A 16258-nucleotide genomic window follows, 5' to 3' on the forward strand; every position below is an offset into this window, starting at 1 on the left:
AGAGTCCACGTGGTGTTACCGGCTGAGCACTGCTGCCATCCAACTGCACGGCCCTGCCTGCCGCTCAACGTCTTTTCGGTTATTTGACTTTCAGATGACAATTTCCTGCTCTCCAGCGGCCTCCTCCCGAGCCCCTCCTCCTCCCCATTCAAACAGACCTCCGTCTCACAGCAGTTTCTGAACGCTCCCAATTGTTTCCCCGTTCTCTTAATTGCCGCTTACTTTCTGGCAGATTTCTGCAATCGTACCCGCAATTCATTTATCCGAGCTTTACAAAATAAACAACCGGGCACACAGCGGCTTCTCCCACCTCCTCCAGCTGCGAGAAACGAGTCAGAAAAAGTGAAGTGACTCTGTTTGCGCAGAGCCCAGGAGCCGGAACAAAGCGCTGCCGACCCCCCACCTCCGCACGGAGCAGCAGGTCGCTCCCTCCGTGTTATTTTATGCTGCGTTGAGCCTTATTTCCCTCTGGCCGGGCTGTAGCACAGTGTGCCATTGTTTCACTTCTCAGCACTTCGGCCTTTACGCAGCGGTTTTCCATCTTGAGCTTTCCAAGTGGAGGAGGTGGGTGCTGAGCTGGAGCACAGCGCTGTGTGTCTGAGTGTGGGGCAGCACCTTAACCCCCACCCCACACCCCCACCCCATATCCCCACCCTGGCTCTGGAGCTGCTCGGGTAAGGAAGGAAGGGCACTGAGTGAAGCCTGCAAGCACTTGGCTGGCTTTGGCAGAACAATTCCAAGCAAGGGTGGGTGAGGCTGAGCAATGAACCTGCCCACAGGCACCTATAAAAGAAGGGCAGAAACCACAGCACCTGGGTGAAAAACACAGCGCTCTCATCCAGTGCTATTCAAAATCCCGAGCTGGGCTGTAGGCAACACACAGCCCCACAGAGGCACAGCAGGAGCAGTGCCCTCTCTGCACAGCCACCAGCTCCCTTCAGCCCTGCATGAGCACAGGGAGAGATGTGGGGCTGCATTCATCCCCCACCACCAGGTTGGGCTGCTTTGTCGCTCTGGCAGCGCTCATTTTTGTCTCGCTATCTCCGCATTGAGCAGTGCTTGCTCCCAAAGCTCCATGCCCACCCCATCCACGTGGAGGCGAGCAGCCGTCTGTCTGTGTGTCAGACAGTTGGCGGTTTGCTGCAGCACGCAGCCAGCTGTCCTCAGGCAGCTCATTCTTTGTCGGGGTGAACGCCAAATCTCAGCACCAACTGCAGGCGCCCAGCGAGCAGCTGAGGATGCAGCATCACGCAGCGCTGTGCCCAAAGCCAACGCTGTGAGTTGGATGCCAACAGCTCACACAGCATCACTGCTTGGTGAGTGGGCTCCACCCCAAGATTTCTTGCTCTCTCTCGTCTTCTGCACAGCCTCACGTTTGGTGCTGCTCCACTGTGTGTTTCTCCGAAGCGTTCATCAAGAAGTAATTGCAGCTCAGTGTCACTTAACGATCGCGGCGCTTCCCATGCTTTGCTCTGGTTGTTGGCATATGGGCCTTTCCCCGGGGAGCTGGACGGTAATTAACGCGTTGTGCGTTCAGTGTTTGCACTCACAGCACTGGGAGAACAGGAGTGGACAAAGCACGCATTGTCTGCACTGCATTGGGTCCCTGCACGGGGTTACAGGAGCGCTGCTCTGTGCAGAGCTCCCACCTCGCTCCCTTCAGTGCCATTGAAGCACTGGGCATTGAAGCACAGCCTGCAGACTGGGGATGGGAGGGGACAAAGGGAGCTGAGAGGCCATGGGGTCCCTTCCAACCCAGCTGTGCTGCAGTGCTGTGGTCCATCCGTGCTTCCTCCTGGATCTCTGTTCTGGGGCTGCCTGCAGATGGGTACTGTGATGGCTCTGGTGTGCTGACGGAGGGGCAGCCCTCCATCCACCACAGGGCACCCATCCAATGATAGCACCGACACCAGGCACCGTGCTTTGGAGGTAAACATCGGAGCAAAGCCACCCCAAAGCCAGCACCAAACCCTCCTTATCCCCGTGCCCACTTGATACAAAGTCATACCCTCTTTGTAGACACAGGATAATCCATCCTCGCAGTGGAGAAGAGAAGGCTGAGAGGGGATCTGATCAGGCAGGGCTTGGGAGGATGGGGCTGAGACAGCATGAGGGGCACTGAGACCTCCAGATCTCCTCCGCCAGCACACCTGGAAGGATCAGCCCCAGCCCTCCCAGAGCTTCTCTGGGGGAAGGTTGTGATGGTGTCAGCACTGCTCTGTCCTGGGGTGGCACACGGAGCAGGGATCACATTTCCTCTTCTCTGAGTCATCGTGGAAGGAGCCAGATTTTTCCAAAGGCCTCAAGAAAAGGAAATCCATTTAGGAACGAGAAGCAAAGGTCACACAGTGCTATGAGGACTTAGAAATCGTTTTGTTGATGCAATTATTTGTACTGCAGCAACGTCTGCAGCGCTGGCAGCTCTCAACACAGCAGCAGGAATTGCCCCACCTCCCTGACACCCCATAGCGGGCACAGAGCTGAGCGTGAACCCAAAGCCACAGGGATGGGGTGAGCAGGGATGGGATGCAGGCAGAGAGCTCCAAACTGCCCACAGCCGAGCCTGCTGCCTGCAGCACACGCTCTGCCTGCTTGAGCTGAAATTCTGGTCGTTCTGAGCAACAGGTATTTGGTTTTGCAATTGTAATCATCACCTCTTTAAGCACGGTGGCTTTTCTGTAGCGCTGCTGTGAGGTTGTGATAACAACGACCGCTTGGAGCCCCAGATTGAGGCACATCCACCTCAGGATCCTCCACATCCACCCCAGGTGACAGCAGTGGGACCCTGAAACTCAAATGACATCGTGGCTCCTCGTTAGTAACAGAAATGTGCATTTTGAGATGACAAACTCAAATCGTCCCCACCTTCCCTTCATCCTTAAGGGTCAGTGCTCACCTGGAGGCGGTGGATTTGGGGCTCCCTGGCAGCATGGCCAAAGCCTTGCTATGTAGGGAAGGTCCACATCATCTGCCTGCTGTTATCCTGCTAATCCAGCCCTGCTGGTGGTGAACACTTTGCATGGATGGGTGCAGTCTGGGAGGAATCACACCATCATGCCCAGCTCCATGCAGTCACCTCTCTCCTGGGTGGCAGCAATGTGACCACTTTCCCTGACCCATAGAGCTGAAGCTGAAAGCAGAGCCTGTGAGAACAGCATCCTTTATTCCCAGAGCATAAATAATAGAAAGAGTCATTCACGTGCTTGTAACAGATTAAAAATAAATAAGAAAGAGCTGAGTTTTGTTTTGATGATGGTGCACTTCATGCAATGTTCTCACCTCATCCCCCTGTCGGTGCATGTGAACTTACAGAGGTTTTAATAAGCAGTGACAGAGCCACAGTTCTGTCTCATTAAAAAAATATCACAGCAGTGACAAAGCTAATTCTTCCATATCAGTGCTCAGAAGTGGTGGCACTGCCACAGCATTTCCCTCTGCCTGGACACTGAGCCCTTCACATCCAATGCTATTTCTTTCAATACACCATCCCTGTACGGTTCCCACAGTTAAGAGATGTAGCTGGGGATGTTGTTAAATACCCCATTTCTTTCTTTTTTCCCCCTTCTCCCATTTCAGTGGAGGATAAAACAAAACAGGAGAACTTTCTCATCTGCTTCACTATGACTGATGCTTTAACAGCTACTTATTTCCTTCTCCCAAAGCTGCGCAGGCAAACAATCCCCAGCACAAGTTTGAGGGTGAGCACCGTCCTCCTGCAACGTCACTGCCTGGAAATGGAGCCCAAATACAGGTTAATGCCCTTCAGATTTCAGATCTCTGTGCATTTTACACAGCAGAAGAGCAGACTCTGCCTTGAACATTAACACAGTTCCCTCTGAGAGCAGAACTCCTGTGGCAAAGCATGGAAAATGCTCCATGCGCTCCCAGGCAAATCTCCCAGAGCCACACAAATGGAAAAATTCAGTCCTTCAGTGGCTTCGTATGGACTTTAAGTTATTGAACACACCTGCTATTGTTTCCTGTGTGTTGACACAACAAATACATCATTCTTTACTATGAACCAGAGATATCAAGCTGTCAGTGACTCATTCCATCCTTACGTTCACTCCCATGGACTGACTGTTAGCTGAATTATTACAATCTAATTAAACTTGATTATTCTTTTTCTCTGCGTAGTGATAGTTGTTGCAGCAACGTATTCACCTGTCACTTCAGAAGGGCTGCCTTGACTAACATGTAAATACACAGTATTAGCAAATCCAGAACAAAAAGGACAGTGATTCACACCCTGGGGATGCTGTTACGCTGTGTGAGGTGTCCTACATGGTCACCTTGAGAGCTGCAGCACCATGGCTACAGATAAAAGGGTTGAGGTACAGAGTAAGAGCTTAAACTGAGACTGAGTGGTAAACAGATCACCATCAGTGTGACTTCGGATGATACGATGCCTATTACAGACAATTAATTAAGAGAGGAAGGAATCCAATGTCATGAACCAACAGCTCAGCACCACAGAACTCCACAGCACAACACAAACACTGAAGGATATCAGCTCAGAAGATTTTGTACTAGAAGTATCTACACAGCAGCATTCCAAATGGCGAGAAATGGTGCCGTAACTCAGAAGGGAGGGCTTGCTGTCCCTTGACAAGGATTTGGATGCAATATGGGATCTGGTTGAGTAGGAAGGAATCAAAATATTAAGCTAAATTCCATTCAAAAGTGAAATGCTCCTTGAAAAGCATATTTAATTGCTCTTTTCAAACTTCAATTATTCCTTGTGGATCAACATTCAGAAGAAAAAAGAAGGGGGGATCCCTAAGAACAGAACTTCCAAAGGCAAAAGAAGTGCATTCACATAAAACACTGGTGGAGCTGCAGTGTCACAGCACCAAACATCACTCATGTACTGGTCAGGATGCGCTCCTCCAGAAAGTTCTTCCATTTATTACACAGACAACAACAGGTGGCACACAACACTGCAGTGCTGATGAATTGTGTTTATAAGCACTCCACGTACGTTTGGGCTAATAAACAAAACATGCTGTGTATGAGGAAATGCAGAAAGAAGCAGCTTTTAAGACAGCCCTTCCACTGGGCACCTGCAGAACATCAGCTTCACTTAAAGATCCCACGCCATGTCAGATAAAAAGACTAATTAGATATCTACACTTAATTGTGCACACCAAGAGGTAGGACTGGTTTCCAAACCAGGCTGCAGCCCTCCTTCCAGAGCAGCTTCAGACTCCAGAACTGATTTGGTTCCTGAACCAGAACTTGAAGTTAAAAGAATGGACAGCAACAACCTCCCAGCCACCAGGATTCCTTAGATAATTCCTTATCTGTGTATTCATTAACCCTGTACAAAAGAAAGCTGCTTAGCCAAGTGTTCTTATAAAAATAGGCGAGGTCTCTTTAAATTTAGAAATTTATTTTGTTTAATCCACAAGCTTTATATAGCTTTAGTTAAAAAAACAAAAACAAAAAAAAAAAACAGTGAAAACATGACAATATCCAAAGTTCAGGTTCCTCACACTTCCAAAGAGCACATCTCTGAAAGTGGCTCACACCATTCAGAGGAACCCTAACGAGACAAGATTTATGAATGGGGCAACGACATCTCACAAACAGAATTTATGTAACTGAAGGAATTGTTCTGGGACTGCTGATCATGGAAACTGCCCTTTAAAAAAATAAACAAAACAAAAATACAAATGAAATTCCAGTGTTCCAAATCAACATGTTACATCAATATAAACCCACAGTGTCCTGGTAAACAACATGCTTTCATTTATGTACCACTCTAAATTGCTATTCTTGATTTGCTTTAATGGAGACTGTACAGGCAACAGTAGAAAGCATTAAAATATACGTACTTCCTTGGTAATTCTGCAGTGGTTTCACTTCTGGGCAGGCTTACAAACCACAAAGGTTAGTAGCATAATGTGAGTGGATACAAAAGAAGTCAAATGAGACCCTCACAAATTATTCTAAAAGGCTCTGTTGAATTTCAAAGAAACCAGGGAGCTGATGGTCATGTTGAAAACCTTCAAAACAAACCCCTACTGCTTCTAAGAAGTCTTGCTCTAAAGGAAATTATGTTGACTGTCAATGAAAGAATGTCACTAGTACACTGTGGACACCTTTTGCAATGTAAATCCATGCCCTTTGTACATGGTGAACCTCAACCTAGCAATTATTACAACAAATGTTATATTCTAAAGCTCAAACACATTTAGCAATTTGAAATTGAATTCTGAGTACAAACCAAATAAAATGTACATTATATCAAAGGATTCGGCCTAAGATGGGGGGGACACCTGTGCCTTCCTCATCGACCTCAGCGCCTTCTCTCGCAGGTGCTTTTCTAGATCATCAAGGTTGTCTTCTGGTTCACTTTCTGTCTCCTTGAAACAAAGAGAAAGCATTTCTTCACAAACTGGAAGCTGAGCTGGAGGGCTGCAGCCCCAGTAGTGTAGAGCATCAAGTAAAATTATGCTGCGTTTCTGAAATAGGATTGCTATCTGCTCTCAAGAGCACTGTGGACATTGAGATCTATTTTCTTACACCAGGCTCTGAAACATTAAATCATAAGAACCAAACTCGTACCTTTTTGGGTTCTGTTTCTGCTTCCTGTTCTTCCTGTGCTGAGGTGGTATCTGCTGCAGCCACAGCAGCAGCTGCTGCAGCCACTGCAGCCTTTTCCTTCTTATGCTTTTTGTGTTTCTTGTGCTTTTTATCCTTTTTATGCTTCTTATCCTTCTTTTTCTTCTTCTTTTTTCCGCCCCCTTCTTGATCTGAATTCTGCAATAAACAATTCAATAGATACGACTCATTTCCAAGAACCCTGAACTCTGGTAAAAGAAACCCACAGCCACACCAGGCAATTCAGAAGAGCTGTGCAACTCCTGACACTGAGGGAAACAGAGTGCCTTCAGAACTGGGAGAGTCCCACTGCTAATGGAACAACAGCAGCACTCTGAGAAGCAGATCCTGTAGTACATGGCCATGCTGTGGCTGAACACAGAGCATAACAGCAGGCTGACCTGTGTGTCACAGTGATGACACACAGGCCTCTTCACAGAAATGAATACTGGAGGTGAAATCTAACTCCCTAAAACAAAGGGAATGAAATGAGATGTCCCTCGGAAGCAAATTCATAGAACATGTAGGCCAAATTATCTTTTTCCTATTACGACTAGCTGGCAAATAAGACTGCTGAACACAAGTAAGATCACCTCGCTTCATAGACCATTAAGCTCAATACAAGTGAAGCATACTTATTAAATAACACCAGTAACCTCAGGAAATGAGAAAGTGTTTTCTTTCAGAAGTTAAAATGAATATAAAGGCACTTCCATCAGTCTCAGAGAAGTGCAGAGCTTGAAACATGCATTACAAATATTTAATTTCATAACTATGGAAAGTCTCCCCAAGGTTACTCAGTTCAACAACTGAGTCTCTACAAAAATTATACCACGTAACCCCAAAGAACAAACCAATACCCTCGCAGGCGATGGGCTCTGAGTTGGACTTTTAGCCTTTTTTGCAGGTGACCAGTTAGCAGAAGGGGAACGAGACCGAGCAGGAGATGGAGGCCCTTGGTGCTTTTTTGGAGCTGGCTCAGGTGATCCCGATGCAGACCGTGATGAAGACACCCGTCTGGCAGATCGTGGACTTGGGGTGGAAGCCCTTGGAAACAGAGAAGCTACACTTAGATTCTAGCATTAGAGATATAAGAGATGAAACAAAGGAGAAAAAATTTCACAAGTCAAATGAATGAATGTGTTTGTAACCTGGCTAAGCAGCCACTTAAAAAAAAAAAGTTACTGTGCTGGCATATATCACAAAGGGCAAAATGATCTTACATCAGTCTGCATCTGTAATGAAAAAGGATATTGCAATTTGATAGCTTGTTAAGCAATGAGACTATTGTTGGTCAGGAGTAATTGCTCCCTTTTTTCCTGATATGATTAATTTATAACTCTATTAAAAGTCAAGAGAATAGCAACACTATTTCACCATCCAGTAAAGAAAGAGTGCAAACGTTCAGCTACAATTTTTTATCCTGAAGGAGTAAAGCAAGCACACCATGCTTCTGACAATCTGCTCACAAAAGCAGCAATCACACTAAAGACAACTGCTAACATTAAGTATTCTTACATCTTGCAGAACCAGGTAGGAATGATAAAAAGTAGCAGTTCCCTTCTGCAGTTAGCGTTAAAATACAAGGAAGTTCATTTTGCTTTAAGCAAGACTAGGAACAAAACTTCTAAGTTTTGGTCTGCTTGCTCCCAGTGTTTTGCTATGCTACTAGCAGAACGCTTAGACACTACAGCCTCTTCAATGCTTCTCCCCATGCTGCACTTCAGACTAAAAGCACCTATTGAAATAAACCTCAGAAAAATCCACTCGGGATTTGGCAGTACAAAAGTGGAAGCTGAGCAGCACCTCCACCACTCCAGTAACCTGAAGATACATGAGAGCCATTGCTCATGTGATCCCCTAACTACTTTCATTGTATAATTTAAAAATCCAAACACCAACAACAAATGAGATGGATTTACTTTGTCTTCTTCGGTTCTGGTGTTCTTGACACCCTCCTAATGGGTCTGGTGCTTGGAGATGGAGACTGTCTTCTCTGGGGCGATGCTGACGCTCCCCTTCGCAGCGGCGGCGGGCTTGAAGAGGTATGAGAAGCTCTAGGCCTTGGTGAAGGTGAATGCCTTTTGTTTTGTGGTGGAGAACGTGTTTCTCTATTGGACCTACTGGAAGGAGAACCCTTCCGGTGCTTGGAAGATATGGATGGTGAGCGCCTCTTAGGAGCTGGAGAGCTCCTTTGTTTTGGTGGTGGTGAATGGGAGACTCTGCGCTTTGACTGCGGAGAAGGCGACGCTCGTCGTTTGGGTGGAGGAGGAGGAGAAGCTGTTCTTCTCTTCGGAGGTGGAGAAGGAGAATATCGCCTTTGAATCGGAGGGGAGTACCTCCGTGGGGAGGGTGAGCGCCTGCGAGGGGGTGGTGATGGAGACCTACAAAGGAAATAAATGTTTAGGTACCATACAGATGTGGGAATTGGTTACAAGTGTCATTCAGCATGCCTAAAATAAGAAGAATTGCATGAATGTTCCTCTAAACTTAGTTAATACTTTATTCAATAGCAAACTTCTTGGAACAGTTTGATATTCGGTACCTGATACAGCAATCAAACCACAAGCAGACCATGCAACTACCTCAGAAAATCTCAACAGCAAAACTACAATCCCCTCAGCAAAAAGAGGTTTCCAACAGCACAGCGTTTCTTTTTACAGGTCACAGCTGAAAGTCAACAAACCAAAAATGACCAAAAGCAGAACACAGTACCTTCGGCGGGGCAAGGAGGGCGAGCGCCGTCGCCTGGGAGGGGGGGGTGGGGAAGGAGAACGCCGTCGCCGGGCAGGTGGGGGAGATGGGCTCCTCCTCCTCCTACTGAAGAAATAAAGGGATTACTCAGAAAAGTTCCAACTGAGCCACGAGTTTATTCTTCTCATTCCACTATATGTTATCATCTCGTTCGTGTGCTTTTAATTCTATTAGAACTGCTACTGAGGGGATAAAAAGGGAGATCACCTGATGAGCCAGACCTGCTAACACCTCTGTCATCACACAGTGATATGACTGCTAGGTGTACAGTGTGGAAGGAGCTCAGAATGTTTTTGTCCTGCTACAGTTAGACACTTCCAGCAGCAGCCTGAATCATCGAATGGCTTGGGTTGGAAGGGACCTCAAGGGTCATGAATCTCCAACCTCACCTGTCACATGCAGAGCCACCAACCTCCACATTTAATATCAGACCAGGCTGCCCAGGGCCCCATCCAACCTGGCCTTGAACACCTCCAGGGATGGACGGGGCATCCACAGCCTCTCTGGGCAGCTGTTCCAGCACCTCACCACTCTCATAGCAAAGAACTTCCCCCTGACATCCAACCTCAATCTCCCCTCCCTCAACTTCAAACCATTTCCCCTTGTCCTACTGTTATCTACCCTTTCAAAGTGCTGATTCCCCTCCTATTTATAGGCTCCTTTTAGGTACTAGAAGGAAATACTGAAGCTGGAAGTACTGAAGCTGGATTGATGTGAACAGCATGAAACTTCATTCTTGGAAACAGCTCTGATCTATGGATTTGAAATCCAAAAGAACTTACTTCTTGAAATGCTAAGAATAATCAGAGTTGCTGCTAAATTGCAGCAACTGGATTCAAGTTACTCAGAAAATGAGTCATTTTCTGTTCTCCAAGATAAGGTTTAATACAGACTTCTGGAGAAACGTGAATAAACTGCAGTGCTGTGGCATTAATAAATGGAAGAAAACTGGTATTCTGTAAGGAAAAAAGGTTCATTCTCATAAGCAAATCAGATAAAACAAGATGATGAAGTATAAAATGAGTGTGATAAAGAATTAAAAGGCTCATTAATAAACTAAAACTTTACTCCAAACACCCTGGCTGTTGTTGTACAAGGCAATTAGTTACAATTTGTATAGATAAGGTTTTGCTTCAAAGCAACATTCTTTAATGATCTGGGAAAACTGCAGTCTCTAAGTGTCTGGGTTGCACTAATTAAATGTGTTTAAGTATTCACATGATAGGCAATAGGCAAATTTAGGTATGCTGCAAGATAGTTTCAAGTCTTTGAATTCTATTTTAAACAATGTTTCTTTTGCTCTTGGAATTTTTTGCTTTTGTTTTTCACCTGCAAGTGAAATGTTCCAGTACCCAAACAGTTATGGGGCAGATTAGTCTGAATTCCCCTCCTGGTGGTACTGTGAGTGTGCAAATTCAAATAAAAGAAGTACTTATCCATAACAAAAGAAGAGCCTCAATGATTTTTAATATGTAAATCCTGTTAAAGAAATGAATTTCTAACCAACCTTTTCATCACTGGTGATTGCCACCTCTTTTCCATCTGCATCCTGACAGCAGTGGAAGGAAAACAAAACAAAGACAAAAAAAATCTAACTGCCCGATATTTGAGGCAGAAATTAACATGTTCCAACAAATTCAGATTAATTCTCAACAAGTAAAGAAAACACAATCTTGGAACAGACCAAGGGTCCATCTAACCAGGCATCCCTCACATGACATGCACTGCTATATGCTTCAAGGATAGATAACAAAAAGCAGTCTGTATCTGAAGTCCAACTTACCTCAGTGACACCAAAGGTGGCCAGTTTTAAGAGAACTGCATCAACTTTTTAGTTCACAGTAGGGGCTTTAAGGTATTACATCTCAAATCACAAACATTAAATAGGAAGCTTGCTGTACAACCAGCACTGAGATCCTGGTTTTCTTCTTTGTTATTTTGGAGAAAATAAATGATTATCTGCTTGCACAGATGTGCTAAGAGGACACAAGTTAGTTCTTTTGGGTAACTGCTGACAAATAAACACATTAACTCAACAGCTATCAAAGAAAAGAGGTGAGTTATGCTGATAGTAAGAAGAAGTTACCGAGGGGAAGGTTCCTTCTGTCGTTTTCGTGGGGATGGAGATGGGCTGCGCGAGTGGGAATGGCGGCGGCGCCGACCAACCTCCCCGTTCTTCACATTGGATCTCTTCGGTCTTTCCTCTTCAGATGAAGATGAGGAGCCAGAATCTATGAATAGAGAGAAATTACCCTCTGGAAAACAATTCTTTTGACTGTTGCAGAGATACTGATACGGCTATAATGCTGTTTAAATGACTCCACTCCCACTAAACAACAAGCCTCTGTTTAGAAGCAGTTAACAAATGTTAATTTGTAGTTGATAAACCCATCAGAGCTGGGTAACAACACCTGCAGAAACTAACTCTACATCTAAAAATTAACTAGTCAGGTCATTTCAAAAATGATCTGCTGTTATGCATTGAAGCACTATGTGCACAGAAACCTACATTAAGTCAGGAGTCCAAGATACTAGGAAATAACCTACTGCAGTAAGAGACTAAGGAAGTCACAGGAAACATTTGTGTGATAGAAAGGGTTTAAAAGTGCAGCTTTCAAAGATGCTTAACAGGAGACATGCCATAACCTCTAAGAATTAAGCCTTATTTAAAAGTTTGAAAGTAGCATGAACAATAATTAAAGTCACTCCATTATGAGTGTGTAAATATGCAGTTAAGTTTGCAATAGCACTGCACACAGCAAAACCATATTAAAATCAACATTTGAACTGAACAATAACCAACTCCTGCAGGAGCATTAATCCAGGTTTAGGAAATGCAGGTTATCCATACCAGATGAAGACTGTTGATTCTGCCTTCTGTACTGACGTCTCTGTTGCACAGAATCTGCTGCAGCCATTTTACCTCCCTTATCTTCTTCTGAAAAGATACAGATATAGGTAGAACATTTAAATTGAAAACGAATTTTGCCTTATTTAGGCAGAAGTAATGCCAGTTGATAGTCTATCAAGCATGCTTTGTTTCTTCCAGGAAAGCTCGGATGGAAGATCTGAGGCAGTGCCAACAATCATTTTATGCTTCTGAAAACTTTAATTTCAATGCCAGCTTATCAACAGCACTCAGCACTTTACTAATACCTTCTACTGCTACAAATCTTAGACCAAAAACCCCAACTGCGATGTTGACAAGTGAGAACCATACCTGACTCAGACAGTTCAGCCTTCCTTGGTTTTGGTGCTGGTGAAGGAGATTCTCTTTTTTCAGTACTCTTATGCTTGGGTGCTAAAGGAAAACCAAACAAATTGCTTCAATTTGTTGATTTTTTAAATCCATGCATGCTTTTCTGCTCAAACAAGCTGCAGATGTCATCTTTGAGAAAATGGCAGCACAAAGACAAAGCTGCTGAAATTTCTTACCTGACGCCCTGCCAGGTGAAACAGAGCCACGGCTTTTCCTTGCACGATTTGACTGCTGAGGTGTTGGAGATCTGCGTGGTTTGGGAGGTGGACTTGCTGGTGGGGATGGTCTGTGTCTTCGCCTCGGGGGGCTGGCAGAAGGAGACAGCCTACGTGTTTTACGAGGAGGGCTGGATACAGTTCTTTTAGGTGGTTTCTTTGGTGGAGATCGGGAACGCGAGGAGGAGGAAGAAGAGCTACTGCCAGATAAAGATGCTGATGACCGTCTCCTCCTGTAAATCAGATGTAATGTTAGAACCGACCTGGCCTAGGAAGATGTTTGAGCACGAACACAGAATTGAATTTGTTTGCAAGCACATATACAGAGCCACATACAGCAGCACTTCCAAAACATGGCGAACAGCCTCCAGCACTTGGTTTGTAGAAGAGATTAAGAACCAATCTTTCCATTATTTTTAAACTACAGTGAGTAAAAAAAAATAAATAAAAAACGGTTAGTGTTACCTTTACTTGCTTTCTGTCAATCTACAGGCTACAACTAAGCTTTTCTCCTGGGAGCAATTAGTTTTCTTTGGGCTCTCTAACTTTTGGACGGTTAAAAGGATTCTCCATGTTAGCACATGTGATTTAATCATCTTTCAAACAGATCTATTTCAGAGTTTAGTGTGCAAGTATGCTCAGAGGTTTCTGTACCAGGAGGCAAAAATTTCAGACAACAATTCTGAACCTGTTTATTCATCCTTATATTTTAGTTTTTCATCTTTACTTTGTAATTTTAAAAAGATAGGGCCTCTAGAATTCTGCGGCAAAATTTGTGGCAAGTTCTGTTGCAACTTTGTACCTGCAGAATCCACCTTTGGCTGCAGAATTCCTGAGAACCTGGAAAAAAGAAACCCTACCTTGAGTGAGACAAACACTTGCTGAAAGGGAGCTCTTGTACATCTTGCAAGATACATGCTCAATACTCTCCACAGTTTTTTGCAATAACTGTGCAAAATGAACATCTTTACAAAGTCAAAAAAGTACTTATCACTTGTTTAAAAAAAGGAAGAACTGTTCCTTCTTAAAAAAGGAAGAACTGTTGTACATAGGAAGCATCACTTCAGTTCTCTTCCTATGAAGAGGACAGGAATTTATTCTATTCCTATGAAGACAAATCCCTGTTTTGACATTGCCCTGAGTACATAATTCTCCGCAATGCAACTCAGAGCCTTCCTATCAGAATAGTTGCTCATGGATCAAAAATATAACCTTCAACACTAACGAGGAGACCTTATAGGGTTCTTATTTTTAATCAGAAGAACATGAAGAAATAAATTTCAAGTCAAAGTTTAACTTTTAACTTAACTTTATGTAATGGAACGGTGAGTCATAATTAAAAAAAAAAAATCCCAACAAGCATAATGCAGGGCTTGTTCTAACATTTCCCTCCAAGGGGAAATAAAAACAGCTAAATGATGCCTCATCTGCCTAAGGGGAGAGCTATCCACAGCCATTTCAAGGCCTACAGTTGCCACTTTTCGAAATGGTGGACAGCTTCTAGCTGTCCCCAAAATACTTACAAAACATGACATGCCAGTTTCTACATCATTCAAATCAAACATTACTGGCAGCGCTGAGAAAAGATAAACAAGACACTTCTGATAAACCTCATTTACCAAAAACTAACTAAAAAAAAAAGAAGAAAAAGGAAATCTTACCGCCTCACTGGTGATCTGCTTCTTCTGTGCCTGGGTGGGGGAGGCATTCGCCTTGGAGGAGTCCTCCTCCTCGGGGACGGCCGTCGTCTCGGGCTTGGTCGCCTTCTAGGGGAGTAAGACCTGTCACAATCAGAAATCCCAATGAAAAGCAACCACCTAATTTCCAAATTTGAGGAACGCTTTCCTCTGGGAATTGAGTGAGATGTTGCTTTTCTCCAACTGCATAAATTAAAGTAGTGCTTAAATTACGATGCCAAACGCTGCATTCAGCCACAATCAGTGGTTTTAAGTTTACAAACACCTTCTAAGAGTGAAGAGGGGAAGAAAATAAAGAGGAGGGGGAGGAATTTGCAAAATCTTTAGTATCAGATCTAAAAGGTGGCTGCATAATTCTCATCGAGTGCACCATTCCCTCCCTAAGTCACCACTGGTCTCTGCAACCTCTTTCTCATGAACTAATATGAGGACAACAGCTCCCAGGATGTTTATTTGTTGAATACATCATTCTCATCCAGCCCAAACCATTCACTGCTCAACAGCACTAAAAACACAACTACTAAACTGAGAGCGTGACATTAAATGGCAACTCCAGAAAAAAAAACACATTCAGTTCTCAACCTCTGCCATCGAGATACATTGAAGCCCTACCTTGATCGTGATCTGTGACGCCTTCTTGGTCGAGAATGAGATGGAGAACGTGACCGAGACCTTGACCTTGATTTAGAGCGAGTTGGGGATCTTTGACGAGTCTTCTCTTTCTCCTTCTCTCTCTCCTTCTTTGAATTACGTTCTGGTGAAATTTCTTTTGTCTCCGGTACAGGAGGTTCAGATTTTGGAGCTTTTGGGATATCACTATTAAAAAGAAAAATTGATTTACAAGCCCATACAAACTGTAGCCACTGGAATGACATTGTAGAAGCTGACACCATATTCCCCAACAAAGAACATTCCCTTGCACATCTTCTTACATGTTAAAGATCCTACTCTAAAACAATGAAAAGAATTAGAATATGGTACAGTGATTCAGAAGGCAAGTAAAAGTAACACCAAGGCTGTGCATTAGCTTGCTGGAAAACAAGATGACACTGTCAGAAGCAGAAAGGATGCCCAGAGTAATGAAACAACAATGGCAGCTCAGGATTCTGCCCTTAGAATTCTATACAGGAAAAAAGAAATCGTAGTGAAAATTCTTAGACAAATACTCTTGTCATCTTAGGGGAACAGGGAGAAGTAGACATTGCCTGTAGTCAAGCTTGGAGGAATAATCTTTAGCATGTATTATTTCCATTTTTTAAGCAGCAATATCCTGTTCTCTGCAGTTATCACACCCACCTGTTCGAAGTTGCCTCTTGAACAACGGTCTCCTTTGGTTTCACAGAAGGTTCTGGCTCAGGAGTTGCCTCCTTCTTTTCTGGTGCAGGCGTAGCACTGCGGCTCTTGGTTCTGTGATGAGGGGAGCGAGAATGGCTGCGCTTCCGCTCCCGCCTGACGGGCGATGATCTCCTCCTGGGGGAAGGAGACCTCGACTTGCGTCTGGGAAAAAGAAGCAGTACATAATGAAACAACAGATGTAAAAAAAACAGTCATTTTCAGCACCTAAAAGCTCTTCTGAATTGAGCTGATTCTCAGTACTCGTCTACAACACACTAGGAGAACTAAGAATTTTTGCTAGCAATTTACAGCCAAATTAACATTTCAAACTTCAAACAGTAACACAAAGCCCGGGTCAGACCACTCAAAGCAGTTCCTACTGTAAACAGTAC

At 44.3% G+C, this 16258-nt stretch overlaps 1 protein-coding gene across 7 annotated transcripts in view; it reads right to left on the bottom strand.

Annotated features, from left to right (window-relative positions):
• Positions 1 to 5681: 5681 nt before the first annotated feature.
• SRRM1 (serine and arginine repetitive matrix 1) overlaps positions 5682 to 16258 on the bottom strand; it is a 16579-nt gene continuing 6002 nt past the window's right edge. For 3 of the 7 annotated variants that reach the window (XM_090123810.1, XM_090123814.1, XM_090123813.1), the window contains 13 exons: positions 15828 to 16028; positions 15144 to 15347; positions 14496 to 14615; positions 12796 to 13067; positions 12581 to 12661; positions 12212 to 12298; positions 11447 to 11591; positions 10868 to 10909; positions 9322 to 9426; positions 8529 to 8990; positions 7467 to 7653; positions 6571 to 6765; positions 5682 to 6368 (listed from right to left, as the gene is read on the bottom strand). In XM_090123810.1, coding sequence (XP_089979936.1) covers positions 6264 to 6368; positions 6571 to 6765; positions 7467 to 7653; positions 8529 to 8990; positions 9322 to 9426; positions 10868 to 10909; positions 11447 to 11591; positions 12212 to 12298; positions 12581 to 12661; positions 12796 to 13067; positions 14496 to 14615; positions 15144 to 15347; positions 15828 to 16028 — 2206 coding nt within the window. In that variant the 3' untranslated portion in view covers positions 5682 to 6263. The remainder of the gene's footprint in view (positions 6369 to 6570; positions 6766 to 7466; positions 7654 to 8528; positions 8991 to 9321; positions 9427 to 10867; positions 10910 to 11446; positions 11592 to 12211; positions 12299 to 12580; positions 12662 to 12795; positions 13068 to 14495; positions 14616 to 15143; positions 15348 to 15827; positions 16029 to 16258) is intronic. The other 4 variants (XM_090123811.1, XM_090123812.1, XM_031594955.2 and 1 more) reach the window with 4 other exon arrangements.

Source organism: Phasianus colchicus, chromosome 24 (assembly GCF_987193195.1).
Source record: "Phasianus colchicus chromosome 24, bPhaCol1.hap1.1, whole genome shotgun sequence".
Classification (NCBI taxonomy): Eukaryota; Metazoa; Chordata; class Aves; order Galliformes; family Phasianidae; genus Phasianus; species Phasianus colchicus.